A 21241-nucleotide genomic window follows, 5' to 3' on the forward strand; every position below is an offset into this window, starting at 1 on the left:
CGAGTAAACACGCAGGACTGTTTGTATCGCACATGATATCACACGAGTAAACACGCAGGACTGTTTGTATCGCACATGATATCACACACACTTAAACACACTGCAGGACTGTTTGTATCGCACATGATATCACATGTGTAAACACGCTGCAGGACTGTTTGTATCGCACTTTTCACACACAAACATACTGCAGGACTGCTTGTATCGCACATGATATCACACACACAAACACACTGCAGTACTGTTTGTATCGCACATGATATCACACGAGTAAACACGCAGGACTGTTTGTATCGCACATGATATAACACACACTTAAACACACTGCAGGACTGTTTGCATCGCACATGATATCACACAAATAAACACGATGCAGTACTGTTTGTATCGCACATGATATCACACACACAAACACACTGCAGTACTGTTTGTATCGCACATGATATCACACGAGTAAACACGCAGGACTGTTTGTATCGCACATGATATCACACGAGTAAACACGCAGGACTGTTTGTATCGCACATGATATCACACACACTTAAACACACTGCAGGACTGTTTGTATCGCACATGATATCACATGTGTAAACACGCTGCAGGACTGTTTGTATCGCACTTTTCACACACAAACATACTGCAGGACTGCTTGTATCGCACATGATATCACACACACAAACACACTGCAGTACTGTTTGTATCGCACATGATATCACACGAGTAAACACGCAGGACTGTTTGTATTGCACATGATATAACACACACTTAAACACACTGCAGGACTGTTTGTATCGCACATGATATCACATGTGTAAACACGCTGCAGGACTGTTTGTATCGCACTTTTCACACACATAAACATACTGCAGGACTGCTTGTATCGCACATGATATCACACACACAAACACACTGCAGTACTGTTTGTATCACACTGCAGTACTGTTTGTATCGCACATGATATCACACGAGTAAACACGCAGGACTGTTTGTATCGCACATGATATCACACACACTTAAACACACTGCAGGACTGTTTGCATCGCACATGATATCACACAAATAAACACGATGCAGTACTGTTTGTATCGCACATGATATCACACACACAAACACACTGCAGTACTGTTTGTATCGCACATGATATCACACGAGTAAACACGCAGGACTGTTTGTATCGCACATGATATCACACGAGTAAACACGCAGGACTGTTTGTATCGCACATGATATCACACACACTTAAACACACTGCAGGACTGTTTGTATCGCACATGATATCACATGTGTAAACACGCTGCAGGACTGTTTGTATCGCACTTTTCACACACAAACATACTGCAGGACTGCTTGTATCGCACATGATATCACACACACAAACACACTGCAGTACTGTTTGTATCGCACATGATATCACACGAGTAAACACGCAGGACTGTTTGTATCGCACATGATATAACACACACTTAAACACACTGCAGGACTGTTTGTATCGCACATGATATCACATGTGTAAACACGCTGCAGGACTGTTTGTATCGCACTTTTCACACACATAAACATACTGCAGGACTGCTTGTATCGCACATGATATCACACACACAAACACACTGCAGTACTGTTTGTATCACACTGCAGTACTGTTTGTATCGCACATGATATCACACGAGTAAACACGCAGGACTGTTTGTATCGCACATGATATCACACACACTTAAACACACTGCAGGACTGTTTGCATCGCACATGATATCACACAAATAAACACGATGCAGGACTGTTTGTATCGCACATTTCACACACACATAAACATACTGCAGGACTGCTTGTATCGCACATGATATCACACACAAACACACTGCAGTACTGTTTGTATCGCACATGATATCACACAAACATAAACACGCTGCAGGACTGCTTGTATCGCACATGATATCACACACACACACAAGTAAACACGCTGCAGGACTGCTTGTATCGCACATGATATCACACACACACACAAGTAAACACTTTGTAGGACTGCTTGTATCGCACATGATATCACACACACACACAAGTAAACACGCTGCAGGACTGCTTGTATCGCACATGATATCACACACACACACAAGTAAACACTTTGTAGGACTGCTTGTATCGCACATTGTACATTCCATCATGACAAATGTGCATGAAACCCTCCTTTAGTAAGTAAGAATAGTTGTAGTTGTATTGTGAAAGTTGCAAACATTGCTGAGGTGATGAATGAAGACTACATGCCAGTAGAAAGGCTGTGGACAAAAATCCTCCGGTGCAACGAACAAAACAGGAAGTCCAAAAGATGGCACAACAACACAAACCACAACAACACTCCTTTTCAGTGTTGAACACAAGACATGAGTTAGCCACACCCTTTTTTAAGCCGCTGGGTCCAAAGCGTAGGGAAAAATAATATATAGGGTGAATTGTATTGTAGTCAGAGTACTACACGACTGTAGTTGTGGTCAGAGTACTACACGACTGTAGTTGTGGTCAGAGTACTACATGACTGTAGTTGTGGTCAGAGTACTACACGACTGTAGTTGTGGTCAGAGTACTACACGACTGTAGTTGTAGTCAGAGTACTACACGACTGTAGTTGTAGTCAGAGTACTACACGACTGTAGTTGTAGTCAGAGTACTACACGACTGTAGTTGTGGTCAGAGTACTACACGACTGTAGTTGTAGTCAGAGTACTACACGACTGTAGTTGTAGTCAGAGTACTACACGACTGTAGTTGTAGTCAGAGTACTACACGACTGTAGTTGTGGTCAGAGTACTACACGACTGTAGTTGTGGTCAGAGTACTACACGACTGTAGTTGTGGTCAGAGTACTACACGACTGTAGTTGTAGTCAGAGTACTACACGACTGTAGTTGTAGTCAGAGTACTACACGACTGTAGTTGTAGTCAGAGTACTACACGACTGTAGTTGTAGTCAGAGTACTACACGACTGTAGTTGTGGTCAGAGTACTACACGACTGTAGTTGTAGTCAGAGTACTACACGACTGTAGTTGTAGTCAGAGTACTACACGACTGTAGTTGTAGTCAGAGTACTACACGACTGTAGTTGTGGTCAGAGTACTACACGACTGTAGTTGTAGTCAGAGTACTACACGACTGTAGTTGTAGTCAGAGTACTACACGACTGTAGTTGTAGTCAGAGTACTACACGACTGTAGTTGTAGTCAGAGTACTACACGACTGTAGTTGTAGTCAGAGTACTACACGACTGTAGTTGTAGTCAGAGTACTACACGACTGTAGTTGTAGTCAGAGTACTACACGACTGTAGTTGTAGTCAGAGTACTACACGACTGTAGTTGTGGTCAGAGTACTACACGACTGTAGTTGTAGTCAGAGTACTACACGACTGTAGTTGTAGTCAGAGTACTACACGACTGTAGTTGTAGTCAGAGTACTACACGACTGTAGTTGTAGTCAGAGTACTACACGACTGTAGTTGTAGTCAGAGTACTACATGTTGTCTGAGTTGTAGTCAGAGTACTACACGACTGTAGTTGTAGTCAGAGTACTACACGACTGTAGTTGTAGTCAGAGTACTACATGTTGTCTGAGTTGTAGTCAGAGTACTACACGACTGTAGTTGTAGTCAGAGTACTACACGACTGTAGTTGTAGTCAGAGTACTACATGTTGTCTGAGTTGTAGTCAGAGTACTACACGACTGTAGTTGTAGTCAGAGTACTACACGACTGTAGTTGTAGTCAGAGTACTACACGACTGTAGTTGTAGTCAGAGTACTACACGACTGTAGTTGTAGTCAGAGTACTACACGACTGTAGTTGTAGTCAGAGTACTACATGTTGTCTGAGTTGATCCAGGAAGGCTGCTGCTCTACCACATGTACCTCACCTTGGGACCACATAGTTGAGGTCTGGGTGGAAACGCTCAGTTGGCGCCGACATTCTTCTAGCGGTTAGCATGAAAATAGCACCGTGGCCTTCAGGGACAGACAAAGTATACATGTCCCTGGTACTTCCTAGTACTCTGCTCCCACGTACTCTATTATTGTAGTACATACAATAGTAGTACATGGTTTAATACAAGTCAGGTGGACAAATACTTTCATGTACTTTATTATTGTAGTACATACAATAGTAGTACATGTTCTAATACAAGACGGGTGGACAAGTACTTTCATGTACTCTATTATTGTAGTACATACAATAGTAGTACATGTTCTAATACAAGACGGGTGGACAAGTACTTTCATGTACTCTATTATTGTAGTACATACAATAGTAGTACATTTTCCCAACTAAACTACAATCCTCAGCTACAATGTGTGTGTATTAGTAGTACTAGTAGTAGTATTTAGTGTAATATACTTTGTAAGGGAACAAAGGGGACATTTGTACAGTTTTTATTATTATTATATTACCATTAAATATTACACTTTGAAATATTTTTGTGGGACAATATTGCATATTTTGTGTGTTTGCCTTCAAAAAACAGACAAAAACAAAAGTCGGTAAAAATAAGAAGTTGATGTAAAGATTGAAGTGTACACTAATAAATAAAATGTATGATTTATTTTTAAACACTTTTATGAGTGGGACCCTTTTGGGTCTTCAATCATTTTAGTGGCATTAAAAAAACTGTCTTCACTCAAACATAATAATGAATCAAAATCAATGTTATGTAGTATTGACATATTTAGGCTCCAATGACTTCACATCAAATATTACACTTTGAAATATTTGTTGTTCATATTTTGTCTTTGCTATAAAAAGACAAAATGACATAAAACATAAAAAAAAAAACTTTTTTTTATTTTTTTCAAATCAGATGTGAAGTTGATGTAAAGATTTAAGTGATAAAAGTAAAAAATGTTAAGACTTTTTTTAAGCACTTTTATGAGTGGGAGCCTTTAAGATTCCACTCATGTGAAGGTCTTTTATTTTTTTTTTAACTAAAATAGCTAACAGGCTTGTAGCTAGTAAGCTAACATGTCAGACTAGCAGTACACAAACTTTACTACAATTTACTTTATTTCATGATTGATTAGTCGACTTTCAGAGTTTAAATGAGCATGTTTTAAAAGTTTTTATTTTATATGAAAATTGTTCGTCATACCAGCTAGCTAACGCGGTTGTAGCTAGTAAAGTCATATGTGCGACTATCAGTAAAGAAGGCTGACTAACACTTTAGATAACTGATCTTCACAACTTGCGTGAGCATGTTTAGACGTGGCGTGGACATGGGGGCGGGGCCTCTGGGTGCTGGTTCCTCTCTTTAGGAAGGGTGTGTTCCAACTAAGCTGGGATCACAGTCCAGTAGGAGACCACAGGCAAGACCCAGGACACCTTGGGAAGACTATCTCTCCAGGCTGGTCTGGGAACGCCCCGGGAGGAGCTCTGGACCAAGTGGCTGGGGAGAGGGAAGTCTTGGCTTCCCTGCTTAGGCTGCTTCCCCCGCGACCCCACCCCGGATAAGCAGAAGAAAATGGATGGATGTTTTGAAAGATGTTTTTTTTTATGACAAGCGCTTCAGTTCCTAAACCGTGTCTCCCGCCCGCCGCTACCTGAGTGTTGTTAGCACTCTGCTACCTTAAATCCCTGCTCTGGATTCCAGTCACGTTTGCAAACATGGATTGTGGCACATTAGCTAAATCAATAGCATGTTTGAGGAGTAATGTGTCATCTAGGGATACAGGTCACGCACCAGCTAAACACTTGATTATTTGTTGTGATCTAGGCATACAGGTCACGCACCAGCTAAACACTTGCTTGTTTGTTGTGATCTAGGGATGCAGGTTACGCACCAGCTAAACACTTGCTTGTTTGTTGTGATCTAGGGATACAGGTTACGCACCAGCTAAACACTTGCTTGTTTGTTGTGATCTAGGGATACAGGTTACGCACCAGCTAAACACTTGCTTGTTTGTTGTGATCTAGGGATACAGGTTACGCACCAGCTAAACACTTGCTTGTTTGTTGTGATCTAGGGATACAGGTTACACACCAGCTAAACACTGGCTTGTTTGTTGTGATCTAGGAATACAGGTTACGCACCAGCTAAACGCTTGATTATTTGTTGTGATCTAGGGATACAGGTCACGCACTAGCTAAACGCTTGATTATTTGTTGTGATCTAGGGATACAGGTCACGCACCAGCTAAACGCTTGATTATTTGTTGTGATCTAGGGATACAGGTCACGCACCAGCTAAACGCTTGCTTGTTTGTTGTGAGCTAGGGATACAGGTTACGGACCAGCTAAATGCTTACTTGTTTGTTGTGATCTAAGGATACAGGTCACACACTATATAACTTTTAGCTTGATTGTTTATTGTGATCTAGGGATATAGGTCACGCACTAGCTAAAAGCTTGATTAATTATTGTGATCTAGGGATACAGGTCACGCACTAGCTAAACGCTTGATTATTTGTTGTGATCTAGGGATACAGGTCATGCACCAGCTGAACACTTGATTGTTTGTTGTGATCTAGGGATACAGGTCACGCACCAGCTAAACGCTTGATTGTTTGTTGTGATCTGGGGATACATGACACGCACCAGGTAAACGCTTGATTGTTTATTGTGATCTAGGGATATAGGTCACGCACTAGCTAAACGCTTGATTATTTGTTGTAATCTAGGGATACAGGTCATGCACCAGCTGAACACTTGATTGTTTGTTGTGATCTAGGGATACAGGTCACGCACCAGCTAAACGCTTGATTGTTTGTTGTGATCTAGGAATACAAGTCACGCACTAGCTAAATGCTTGATTATTTGTTGTGATCTAGGGATACAGGTCACGCACCAGCTAAATGCTTGATTGTCTGTTGTGATCTAGGGATACAGGTCACCCACCAGCTAAACGCTTGATTGTTTGTTGGGATCAAGGGATATAGGTCACGCACTAGCTAAACGCTTGATTAATTATTGTGATCTAGGGATACAGGTTACGCACCAAAAACGCTTGATTGTTTGTTGTGATCTAGGGATACATGTTAAGCTAAACGCTTAATTATTTGTTGTGATCTTGGGATACAGGTCACTGACTAGCTAAACACTTATTTGTTGCGATATATGGATACAGGTCACACACCAGCTAAACGCTTGTTTGTTGTGATCTAGGGATACAGGTCACGCACTAGCTAAACACTTATTTGTTGTGATCTAGGGATACAGGTCACGCACCAGCTAAGCGCTTAATTATTTGTTGTGATCTAGGGATACAGGTCACGCACCAGCTAAACGCTTGACTGTTGTGATCTAAGGATACAGGTCACGTGTTGTGATCTAGGGATACAGGTAACACACTTTGTCGGACAGGCTAAACTTGGAGCAGTTTGCTAAGAGCGCCCCCCCCGCCCGCCTGTTAGTCGCCTCTCGCGTGCGTGGGAGTGGTCCTGCCGCGTTAGCATGCTAGCGCTAATAGGGGCAGCTGTCGGCCTGGCAGCTTTAGTTGGTGTGACTCCGACACCTTTGTTGCAGAGCTGCCCACCATTTGGCAGGAAGATAATCTGCTCCACCAAACATTTATCCTGCCTCTCCTCCGCACTCATGCTTCATCCTTTTCTCCTCCTCCTCTTTCTCATTGTTCTCTTTATCGGGCCGCCTTACATTCTAAAGACAAAACAAAAGCATCCTGGAGTAGAACATTCCAGAAAGAAATGGAATATAAGATCTGGGGAGAAATTCACTTGCTGTGAATGCTGAAATGCTAACAGTTAGAATGTGTCAAGTAACAAGTCGTACGACTTTTAAACATATGCATGTTACATTAGCTTAAAAAACTTGGCATGCTAATTGTATTATGCTAAGTGTTAATGTTAAAATGTGTCAAGTAACAAGTCATACGACTTTTAAACATATGCATGTTACATTAGCTTAAAAAACTTGGCATGCTAATTGTATTATGCTAAGTGTTAATGTTAAAATGTGTCAAGTAACAAGTCATACGACTTTTAAACATATGCATGTTACATTAGCTTAACAATTAGCATGCTACTATTAGAATGCTAAAATGTTTCCATTAGCATGCTAATTGTATTATGCTAAATGTTAATGTTAGAATGTGTCAAGTAACAAGTCATATGACTTTTAAACATATGCATGTTACATTAGCTTAACAATTAGCATGCTACTATTAGAATGCTAAAATGTTGCCATTAGCATGCTAACAGTTGGGATGCATCATGTACCAAGTCATACCACAATTATGCGTCTGCATGTAAAATGAGCTAAAATGTTAGAATTTGCTAACGTATTAATGTTAGCACGCTTACAGTTAAAATGCGTCGAGTACCAAGTCATGCAACTAATTGCATATGCATGTAAAATTAGCAAATAAGTTAGCATGCGTATGTCGGTATGCTAACATCAATAGCATCAAGTATGATTCTGAGGTGTTCGGCTGCAAAATTGGCTAAGAATGTGAGAATGCTAATGTTTCCAGGCTAACAGTTAGCGTGCGTCAAGTACCGAGTCATACGACTGTTTAGCATATGTATGTTAAAATAGCAAATAAGTTAGCATGCTTATGTCAGTATGCTAACATCAATAGCATCAAGTATGATTCTGAGGTGTTCGGCTGCAAAATTGGCTAAGAATGTGAGAATGCTAATGTTACCAGGCTAACAGTTAGCGTGCGTCAAGTACCGAGTCATACGACTGTTTAGCATATGTATGTTAAAATAGCAAAGAAGTTAGCATGCTAACATGTCATCAATAGCATGCTAACAGTTAGTGGGTGTCAAGTATTAAGTTATATGATTCTGAGGTCTTCGGCTGCAAAATACGCCAAAAATGTTAGCACACTTTATCGCACACATCCTTGTTTTTGTTTTTTTTTTCAAAATAAAACTAACTTCCTGTCATCTTCCGCAGTCCTCAGCTACAACGATGCGGCGGAGGCGGGCACCGACTCAGACGATGAGGACAAGCTGCACATCGTGGAGGAGGAAGGCAGCCTGGCGGACTGTGACAGCACCCTGCCAGACCAGGACCACCCCAGGGGGCTCTGGCACCCAGGTGAGACCGGCTGGACGCTCCAGGGTCCCACCCACACATCACACGCTTTAAGTAACATGACTCACAAGCAAAATCAGCTAAAACGTTTTTTTTTTTAGCATGCTTACAGTTAGCATTAGTGAAAAACTCCACACTGAGGTGTGTCCTTGCTAAACTAAGCTTTAAAAAGTGTCCAATTACAAAATGTTACAAATACTTAGCATGCATCAAGTAGCAAAATATGACTGTGGTGTAAACACACACAAAGTTAGCATGCTAACAGCTATACTTTGTCGAGTATCAAAATATATTACTCTTGGAGGTACACATCTGAACAAAATGCTACAAATACTTAGCATGCTTCAAGTAGCAAAATATGACAGAGGTGTATACACACAAAGTTAGCACAAAAAAAATTAGCATACTAACGTTAGCATGCTAACAGTATAATTTGTCAATTAGCAAAATATATTACCCTTGGAGGTACACATCTGTACAAATTGTTACAAATACTTAGCATGCATCAAGTAGCAAAATATAACTGGTGTAAACACACACAAAGTTAGCATGCTAACAGCTATACTTTGTCGAGTATCTTACTCTGGGAGGTACACATCTAAACAAAATGCTACAAATACTTAGCATACTCTGGGAGGTACACATCTGTACAAATTGTTACAAATACTTAGCATGCATCAAGTAGCAAAATATGACAGAGGTGTATACACACATATAAAGTTAGCACAAAAAAGTTAGCATACTAACGTTAGCCTTTTTACAGTATAATTTGTCAAGTAGCAAAATATATTACTCTTGGAGGTACACATCTCTTCAAAATACTTAGCATGCATCAAGTAGCAAAATAATGACAGAGGTGTATACACACATATAAAGTTAGCACAAAAAAGTTAGCATACTAACGTTAGCCTATTAACAGTATAATTTGTCAAGTAGCAAAATATATTACTCTTGGAGGTACACATCTGAACAAAAAACTACAAATACTTAGCATGCTTCAAGTAGCAAAATACGACTGAGGTGTATACACACAATGTTAGCACAAAAAAAGTTAGCATACTAAAGTTAGCATGCTAACAGTATAATTTGTCAAGTAGCAATATATATTACTCTTGGAGGTACACATCTCTTCAAAATACTTAGCATGCATCAAGTAGCAAAATATGACAGAGATGTATACACACATATAAAGTTAGCTCCAAAAAGTTAGCATACTAACGTTAGCATTTTAACAGTATAATTTGTCAAGTATCAAAATATATTACTCTGGGAGGTACACATCTGAACAAAAAGCTACAAATACTTAGCATGCTTCAAGTAGCAAAATATGACTGTGGTGTAAACACACAAAGTTAGCACAAAAAAAGTTAGCATACTAACGTTAGCATGCTAACAGTATAATTTGTCAATTAGCAAAATATATTACTCTTGGAGGTACACATCTGTACAAATTGTTACAAATACTTAGCATGCAAAATATGACAGAGGTGTATACACACATATAAAGTTAGCACAAAAAAGTTATCATACTAACGTTAGCATTTTAACAGTATAATTTGTCAAGTAGCAAAATATATTACTCTGGGAGGTACACATCTGAACAAAAAGCTACAAATACTTAGCATGCTTCAAATAGCAAAATATGACTGAGGTGTATACACACAATGTTAGCACAAAAAAAGTTAGCATACTAACGTTAGCATGCTAACAGTATAATTTGTCAAGTAGCAATATATATTACTCTTGGAGGTACACATTGTTACAAATACTTAGCATGCATCAAGTAGCAAAATAAGACAGAGATGTATACACACATAAAGTTAGCACAAAAAAGTTAGCATACTAACTTTAGAATTTTAACAGTATAATTTGTCAAGTAGCAAAATATATTACTCTGGGAGGTACACATCTGAACAAAAAGCTACAAATACTTAGCATGCTTCAAGTAGCAAAATATGACTGAGGTATGCACACAATGTTAGCACAAAAAAAGTTAGCATACTAACGTTAGCATGCTAACAGTATAATTTGTCAAGTAGCAAAATATATTACTCTGGGAGGTACACATCTGAACAAAATGCTACAAATACTTAGCATGCTTCAAGTAGCAAAATTTGACAGAGGTGTATACAAACACAAAGTTAGCACAAAAAAAGTTAGCATGCTAACAGTGTAATTTGTCAATTAGCAAAATATTTTACTTGGAGGTACACATCTGTACAAATTGTAACAAATACTTAGCATGCATCAAGTAGCAAAATATAACTGTGGTGTAAACACACACAAAGTTAGCATGCTAACAGCTATACTTTGTCGAGTATCTTACTCTGGGAGGTACACATCTGAACAAAATGCTACAAATACTTAGCATACTCTGGGAGGTACACATCTGTACAAATTGTTACAAATACTTAGCATGCATCAAGTAGCAAAATATGACAGAGGTGTATACACACATATAAAGTTAGAACAAAAAAGTTAGCATACTAACGTTAGCCTTTTTACAGTATAATTTGTCAAGTAGCAAAATATATTACTCTTGGAGGTACACATCTCTTCAAAATACTTAGCATGCATCAAGTAGCAAAATATGACAGAGATGTATACACACATAAAGTTAGCTCCAAAAAGTTAGCATATTAATGTTAGCATTTTAACAGTATAATTTGTCAAGTAGCAAAATATATTACTCTGGGAGGTACACATCTGAACAAAAAGCTACAAATACTTAGCATGCTTCAAGTAGCAAAACATGACTGAGGTATGCACACAATGTTAGCACAAAAAAAGTTAGCATACTAACGTTAGCATGCTAACAGTATAATTTGTCAAGTAGCAAAATATATTACTCTGGGAGGTACACATCTGAACAAAAAGCTACAAATACTTAGCATGCTTCAAGTAGCAAAATATGACTGTGGTGTAAACACACAAAGATAGCACAAAAAAAGTTAGCATACAACGTTAGCATGCTAACAGTATAATTTGTCAATTAGCAAAATATATTACTCTTGGAGGTACACATCTGTACAAATTGTAACAAATACTTAGCATGCATCAAGTAGCAAAATATGACACAGGTGTATCCACACATAAAGTTAGCACAAAAAAGTTTGCATACTAACGTTAGCATTTTAACAGTATAATTTGTCAAGTAGCAAAATATATTACTCTGGGAGGTACACATCTGAACAAAAAGCTACAAATACTTAGCATGCTGCAAGTAGCAAAATATGACTGAGGTGTATACACACAAAGTTAGCACAAAAAAAGTTAGCATACTAACATTAGCATGCTAACAGTATAATTTGTCAAGTAGCAATATATATTACTCTTGGAGGTACACATTGTTACAAATACTTAGCATGCATCAAGTAGCAAAATAAGACAGATGTATACACACATATAAAGTTAGCACAAAAAAGTTAGCATACTAACTTTAGCATTTTAACAGTATAATTTGTCAAGTAGCAAAATATATTACTCTGGGAGGTACACATCTGTTCAAAATACTTAAGCATGCATCAAGTAGCAAAATATGACAGAGGTGTATACACACATATAAAGTTAGCATACTAACGTTAACATTTTAACAGTATAATTTGTCAAGTAGCAAAATATATTACTCTGGGAGGTACGCATCTGTTCAAAATACTATAAGTAGCAAAAGTAGCACAATATGACTGTGGTGTAACACCCAAAAAGTTAGCATGCTATTGTTAGCATGCATGAAATACTAAAATATGACGGGAGGTGTAAAGCTACCAAATGAGTTAAGAGGGGAAAAAAAGCCAGCACACTTATGTTAGTTAGCATGCTAACAGGTAGACATTTGATGCTAAGTTGTTTACCCGCAAAAGTTTCCAAAAAGCTAGCATGCTAATCTTATAATGCTAACGATTGTGTCGCAGGACGTTAAAAGTGTCGTTTACTTTTATGTCAGCCAGCTCACGTGTGTGTGTGTGTGTGTGTGTGTGTGTGTGTGTGTGTGTGTGTGTGTGTGTGTGTGTGAGGAAACAGGTAGCAGGTGTAGCAAGGTTGCAGGCCACACAGGAAGTGTGACATCACAGCGAGACAATGCTTGAAAAATGTGGCGATTGTGCAACTTGGAAAAATGTCTCATTCATTTCAATGGGAACTTCCTGGAAATTTGGGGAAAAGTGGGATTTAAAAAAAAAATGAATAGGAGCAAGAATGTCCTGAATGAGCTGAATTGTTTGGTGTTGGAATTGTTGAAATCAGTCAAGAAATGTTGAAGTAGTAACACTTTCTTCATTGAGAAATTTTGGGGAAAAACTGGAATTTTTAAGTTCCTAAACCAACTGTTTTTTTGAAAAATCCTGACTAAGGAATGTTTTGACGGTGGAACACTTGAAATGGGATGAAAATGTGAAAGCAGTCATCGCGCTAAAATGGTTGGAAATAAGGTTAGGAAAAACCTGGAATTCTTCTGAACGTGGAAAAATGGTTGTTTGAATGTTTAGAATGAATGTGAGTGTGTTGAAGGTGGAATACTTTCAATTGGTTGAATAAGGTGGACATTTTGATAAATGGATAAATCAAGTTGAATAGGGAAAATGTTCCTAAAAACTGGAAAATCTTTAAAATTGGGGGATTTAAAAAACATATATATATATATATATAATTGTTGAAGTAGAGCACACAATTCCTGAACAGGTTGAATATTTTGAAGTTGGAACAGTTTGAATCGGATGAAAGATGTGGAACTTTGAAAATTGTCCCAATCTTTTCAGTGGGAATTTCATGGGAATTTTGGGAAAAGAGGGAATTTTTTAAAATTTTTTAGGTAAAACATTGAATGTTGTGAATGAGTTGAAATGTTGGTGCTGCAGTTTCTCAAATCAGTCAAGAAATGTTGAAGTAGTAACACTTTCTTCATTGAGAAATTGTATTAAGGAATTTGGGGAAAACTGGGAATTTTTAAGTTCCTAAACCAACTGTTTTTTTGAAAAATCCTGACTAAGGAATGTTTTGACGGTGGAACACTTGAAATGGGATGAAAATGTGAAAGCAGTCATCGCACTAAAATGGTTGGAAATAAGGTTAGGAAAAAAATGGAATTCCTGGAATTTTTCCGAATGTGGAAAAATGGAAAAAAAACGTAATTCCTGGAATTTTTCTGAATTTGGAAAAATGGTTGTTTGAATGTTTAGAATGAATGTGAGTGTGTTGAAGGTGGAATACTTTCAATTGGTTGAATAAGGTGGACATTTTGATAAATGGATAAATCAAGTTGAATAGGGAAAATGTTCCTAAAAACTGGAAAATCTTTAAAATTGGGGGATTTAAAAAATATAAATATATATAATTGTTGAAGTAGAGCACACAATTCCTGAACAGGTTGAATATTTTCAAGTTGGAACAGTTTGAATCGGATGAAAGTTGTGGAACTTTGAAAAATGTCCCATTCTTTTCAGTGGGAATTTCATGGAAATTTGGGAATTTCGGGAAAAGAGGGAATTTTTTTTAAAATTTTTTAGGTAAAACATTGAATGTTGTGAATGAGTTGAAATGTTGGTGCTGCAGTTTCTCAAATCAGTCGAGAAATGTTGAAGTAGTAACACTTTTTTAATTGAGAAATGCTATTAAGGAATTTGGGGAAAACTGGGAATTTTTAAGTTCCTAAAACAACTGTTTTTTTGAAAAATCCTGACTAAGAGGAATGTTTTGACGGTGGAACACTTGAAATGGGATGAAAATGTGAAAGCAGTCATCGCACTAAAATGGTTGGAAATAAGGTTAGGAAAAAAATGGAAAAAAATGGAATTCCTGGAATTTTTCTGAATTTGGAAAAATGGTTGTTTGAATGTTTAGAATGAATGTGAGTGTGTTGAAGGTGGAATACTTTCAATTGGTTGAATAAGGTGGACATTTTGATAAATGGATAAATCAAGTTGAATAGGGAAAATGTTCCTAAAAACTGGAAAATCTTTAAAATTGGGGGATTTAAAAAACATATATATATATATATAATTGTTGAAGTAGAGCACACAATTCCTGAACAGGTTGAATATTTTGAAGTTGGAACAGTTTGAATCGGATGAAAGTTGTGGAACTTTGAAAAATGTCCCAATCTTTTCAGTGGGAATTTCATGGAAATTTGGGAATTTCGGGAAAAGAGGGATTTTTTTTTAATTTTTTAGGTAAAACATTGAATGTTGTGAATGAGTTGAAATGTTGGTGCTGCAGTTTCTCAAATCAGTCGAGAAATGTTGAAGTAGTAACACTTTCTTCATTGAGAAATGCTATTAAGGAATTTGGGGAAAACTGGGAATTTTTAAGTTCCTAAACCAACTGTTTTTTGGAAAAATCCTGACTAAGAGGAATGTTTTGACGGTGGAACACTTGAAATGGGATGAAAATGTGAAAGCAGTCATCGCACTAAAATGGTTGGAAATAAGGTTGGGAAAAAAATGGAATTCCTGGAATTTTTCTGAATGTGGAAAAATGGTTGTTTGAATGTTTAGAATGAATGTGAGTGTGTTGAAGGTGGAATACTTTCAATTGGTTGAATAAGGTGGACATTTTGATAAATGGATAAATCAAGTTGAATAGGGAAAATGTTCCTAAAAACTGGAAAATCTTTAAAATTGGGGGATTTAAAAAAAAAATCTATATATAATTGTTGAAGTAGAGCACACAATTCCTGAACAGGTTGAATATTTTGAAGTTGGAACAGTTTGAATCGGATGAAAGTTGTGGAACTTTGAAAATTGTCCCATTCTTTTCAGCAGGAATTTCATGGAAATTTGGGAATTTCGGGGAAAGAGGGAATTTTAAAATTTTTTTTAGGTAAAACATTGAATGTTGTGAATGAGTTGAAATGTTGGTGCTGCAGTTTCTCAAATCAGTCGAAAAATGTTGAAGTAGTAACACTTTCTTCATTGAGAAATGCTATTAAGGAATTTGGGGAAAACTGGGAATTTTTAAGGGACTGAACCTGGTGACCAGGGACTACGTGTTGACCAGGGACTACATAATGACCAGGGACTACATAATGACCAGGGACTACATGTTGACCAGGGACTACATAATGACCAGGGACTACATAATGACCAGGGACTACATGTTGACCAGGGACTACATAATGACCAGGGACTACATGTTGACCAGGGACTACGTAATGACCAGGGACTGAACCTGGTGACCAAGGACTACGTAATGACCAGGGACTGAACCTGGTGACCAGGGACTACGTAATGACCAGGGACTGAAACTGGTGAACAGGGACTACGTGTTGACCAGGGACTACGTAATGACCAGGGACTGCATAATGACCAGGGACTGAACCTGGTGACCAGGGACTACATGTTGACCAGGGACTGAACCTGGTGACCAGGGACTGAACCTGGTGACCAGGGACTACGTGTTGACCAGGGACTACGTGTTGACCAGGGACTGAACCTGGTGACCAGGGACTACATGTTGACCAGGGACTACATAATGACCAGAGACTACATGTTGACCAGAGACTACATGTTGACCAGGGACTACGTAATGACCAGGGACTGAACCTGGTGACCAGGGACTACGTGTTGACCAGGGACTGCGTAATGACCAGGGACTACATGTTGACCAGGGACTACATAATGACCAGGGACTACATAATGACCAGGGACTACATATAGACCAGGGACTACATATGGACCAGGGACTACATAATGACCAGGGACTAGATGGTGACCAGGGACTACATAATGACCAGGGACTGATGCTGGTGACCAGGGACTACATAATGACCAGGGACTACATAATGAGCAGGGACTGATGCTGGTGACCAGGGACTACATAATGACCAGGGACTGATGCTGGTGACCAGGGACTACATATAGACCAGGGACTACATAATGACCAGGGACTCCATAATGACCAAGGACTACATATAGACCAGGGACTACATAATGACCAGGGACTACATAATGACCAGGGACTAGATGGTGACCAGGGACTACATAATGACCAGGGACTAGATGGTGACCAGGGACTACATAATGACCAGGGACTAGATGGTGACCAGGGACTAGATGGTGACCAGGGACTAGATGGTGACCAGAGACTGAGCAGGCGGGGGGAAGGTACATTCCTGTGTGTGTGATGTCATGATGTGGTCCACAGTTGGGAAGAGAACCAGAATCCAGTTGTTGTGGTCCAGTACAGGATGAAAAACTGTTCCAGTCCCACCTAAACTGCTTCCATGAAGTCAAATAGTTGCTGCAGGTTTAAGTCCCGTGGAATGTTGCTGATTATGGACTGTCTGGAACGGACTTATGCTGTCTTTAAGTTGAAGTAAAGCTGCAAATATTTGGGGGCAACAATAATGTAGGAAGTTAAGTCCATGAAGTTGAAGTAAGTCGAATCATGCAGACACCTTTCTAATAGTCAACACTTTCTAATAGTCATCACTTTCTAATAGTCATCACTTTCTAATAGTCATCACTTTCTAATAGTCATCACTTTCTAATAGTCATCTGTTTCTTACTCAACACTTTCTAATAGTCAACACTTTCTAATGGTCATCTGTTTCTTACTCAACACTTTCTAATAGTCATCACTTTCTAATAGTCATCACTTTCTAATAGTCATCACTTTCTAATAGTCATCACTTTCTAATAGTCATCACTTTCTAATAGTCATCACTTTCTAATAGTCATCACTTTCTAATAGTCATCTGTTTGTTACTCAACACTTTCTAATAGTCATCTGTTTCTTACTCAACACTTTCTAATAGTCATCACTTTCTAATAGTCATCACTTTCTAATAGTCATCACTTTCTAATAGTCATCACTTTCTAATAGTCATCTGTTTGTTACTCAACACTTTCTAATAGTCATCTGTTTCTTACTCAACACTTTCTAATAGTCATCTGTTTGTTACTCAACACTTTCTAATAGTCATCATGCAGACACCTTTCTTACTCAACACTTTCTAATAATCAACACTTTCTAATAGTCATCACTTTCTAATAGTCATCTGTTTCTTACTCAACACTTTCTAATAGTCATCACTTTCTAATAGTCATCTGTTTCTTACTCAACACTTTCTAATAGTCATCTGTTTGTTACTCAACACTTTCTAATAGTCATCATGCAGACACCTTTCTTACTCAACACTTTCTAATAATCAACACTTTCTAATAGTCATCACTTTCTAATAGTCATCTGTTTCTTACTCAACACTTTCTAATAGTCATCACTTTCTAATAGTCATCTGTTTCTTACTCAACACTTTCTAATAGTCATCACTTTCTAATAGTCATCTGTTTCTTACTCAACACTTTCTAATAGTCATCACTTTCTAATAGTCATCACTTTCTAATAGTCATCACTTTCTAATAGTCATCTGTTTCTTACTCAACACTTTCTAATAGTCATCACTTTCTAATAGTCATCTGTTTCTTACTCAACACTTTCTAATAGTCATCACTTTCTAATAGTCATCTGTTTCTTACTCAACACTTTCTAATAGTCATCTGTTTCTTACTCAACACTTTCTAATAGTCATCACTTTCTAATAGTCATCTGTTTCTTACTCAACACTTTCTAATAGTCATCACTTTCTAATAGTCATCTGTTTCTTACTCAACACTTTCTAATAGTCATCTGTTTGTTACTCAACACTTTCTAATAGTCAACACTTTCTAATAGTCATCTGTTTCTTACTCAACACTTTCTAATAGTCATCACTTTCTAATAGTCATCTGTTTCTTACTCAACACTTTCTAATAGTCATCTGTTTCTTACTCAACACTTTCTAATAGTCATCACTTTCTAATAGTCATCTGTTTGTTACTCAACACTTTCTAATAGTCATCTGTTTCTTACTCAACACTTTCTAATAGTCATCTGTTTCTTACTCAACACTTTCTAATAGTCAACACTTTCTAATAGTCATCTGTTTGTTACTCAACACTTTCTAATAGTCATCTGTTTCTTACTCAACACTTTCTAATAGTCATCTGTTTCTTACTCAACACTTTCTAATAGTCATCACTTTCTAATAGTCATCTGTTTGTTACTCAACACTTTCTAATAGTCATCTGTTTCTTACTCAACACTTTCTAATAGTCATCTGTTTCTTACTCAACACTTTCTAATAGTCATCACTTTCTAATAGTCATCTGTTTCTTACTCAACACTTTCTAATAGTCATCTGTTTCTTACTCAACACTTTCTAATAGTCATCACTTTCTAATAGTCATCTGTTTCTTACTCAACACTTTCTAATAGTCATCTGTTTCTTACTCAACACTTTCTAATAGTCATCACTTTCTAATAGTCATCTGTTTCTTACTCAACACTTTCTAATAGTCATCACTTTCTAATAGTCATCTGTTTCTTGGTGTCAGACTATGAATAATAGTTTGGGTAACATAATAAAACAGGAAATGTCAGCAGCTAAATTCGTAGTTTTTGTATATAATAATGTTATCATTTATGGTCAAAAGAGTACATTAATAATACATGTAATATTACATCTATTCACCATGCAGCCAATCAAAGAGAGGCATTGATTTTGTGGGTGTGGCCACTTCCTGTATGTCTTCATTAATAATAGCAATAATCATCATGCAGTTTGTCGCCCCCTAGTGAAAGAAGAGTGCGTGTCGGACGGCGAGGACGACGCCAGCACAGACGCCCTGGTGGTGGAGATGCTCCAGCAGGGCGATACGGCCGTCATTTACCCAGAAGCCCCGGAGGACGAGCTGCAGGGTCACGGCACTCCCGACGCCGGCACTCCCGATGAGAACGGTAACACAAATACTGACATTCTACTTAATAACTTTGTGAAGAAGGATAACAAGTATTTTGACTTGCAGTTTAAGTATTTAGAAAAAAATCGGAAAGTGTGTGCGATATCATGTGCGATATCATGTGCGATACAAGCAGTCCTACAGAAATTGGAAGAATAATACTAGCAGTCCTGCAGAGTGTTGACTTGTGTGTGATATCATGTGCGATACAAGCAGAGTGTTGACTTGTGTGGGATATCATGTGCGATACAAGCAGAGTGTTCACTTGTGTGGGATATCATGTGCGATACAAGCAGAGTGTTGACTTGTGTGGGATATCATGTGCGATACAAGCAGAGTGTTGACTTGTGTGGGATATCATGTGCGATACAAGCAGCGTGTTGACTTGTGTGGGACATCATGTGCGATACAAGCAGAGTGTTGACTTGTGTGGGATATCATGTGCGATACAAGCAGAGTGTTGACTTGTGTGGGATATCATGTGCGATACAAGCAGAGTGTTCACTTGTGTGTGATATGTGCGATACAAGCAGAGTGTTGACTTGTGTGGGATATCATGTGCGATACAAGTAGAGTGTTGACTTGTGTGTGATATCATGTGCGATACAAGCAGAGTGTTGACTTGTGTGGGATATCATGTGCGATACAAGCAGAGTGTTGACTTGTGTGGGATATCATGTGCGATACAAGCAGAGTGTTCACTTGTGTGTGATATCATGTGCGATACAAGCAGAGTGTTGACTTGTGTGGGATATCATGTGCGATACAAGCAGAGTGTTGACTTGTGTGTGATATCATGTGCGATACAAGCAGAGTGTTGACTTGTGTGGGATATCATGTGCGATACAAGCAGAGTGTTGACTTGTGTGTGATATCATTTGCAATACAAGCAGTGTTGACTTGTGTGTGATATCATGTGCGATACAAGCAGAGTGTTGACTTGTACAAAGCTGACAAGACAGTTATCATCCAAATGTCCTCCAGTAAATAAACACTTTCTTCTACTTTACTGGAGTCTTTTACAAAAGGTTAACATGCTAGGCTATAGGCTACTAGGAGCTAGCAGCTACACAACGGCTAAGCACACAAGCTTGATATAGGTATTAATCATTGACCAATAAAAAGGTGACAACAAAAACAAGCATCAAATAATTATAGTTGCACATTACTTACACATACAAAGTCTCACAAGGCAGAAGCGTATTCGAAAAGATCCAGTAACAAACGTGTCCGCATCATTCAACTTACTGTTGTTGTTTTTTCATGTTACTACTTTGAAATGTTTTATATTTTAATTTTTCATCCTGTAAAGCGTTTTTTAGTACTCTGAAAAGCACTGTATTATTATTATTATTATTATTATTAGGGACCGAATGTCCCTTTGGGACAGAGGACCCTATTGTATTTCTAAGGTTTTATTATTATTATTATACCACCGCCTCT

At 38.1% G+C, this 21241-nt stretch overlaps 1 protein-coding gene across 3 annotated transcripts in view; it reads left to right on the top strand.

The window, feature by feature from the left end:
• zeb1b (zinc finger E-box binding homeobox 1b) overlaps positions 1-21241 on the top strand; it is a 162883-nt gene that overhangs the window by 97620 nt on the left and 44022 nt on the right. For 2 of the 3 annotated variants that reach the window (XR_009809735.1, XM_061921211.1), the window contains exons 2-3: positions 8886-9029; positions 19620-19796. Coding sequence is in view for 2 of the 3 variants with exons in the window: in XM_061921211.1 (XP_061777195.1) it covers positions 8886-9029; positions 19620-19796 (321 nt within the window). In the remaining variant the exon portion in view is untranslated. The remainder of the gene's footprint in view (positions 1-8885; positions 9030-19619; positions 19797-21241) is intronic. The other variant, XM_061921212.1, reaches the window with a different exon arrangement.

This window comes from Nerophis ophidion, linkage group LG15, assembly GCF_033978795.1.
Source record: "Nerophis ophidion isolate RoL-2023_Sa linkage group LG15, RoL_Noph_v1.0, whole genome shotgun sequence".
NCBI lineage: Eukaryota > Metazoa > Chordata > Actinopteri > Syngnathiformes > Syngnathidae > Nerophis > Nerophis ophidion.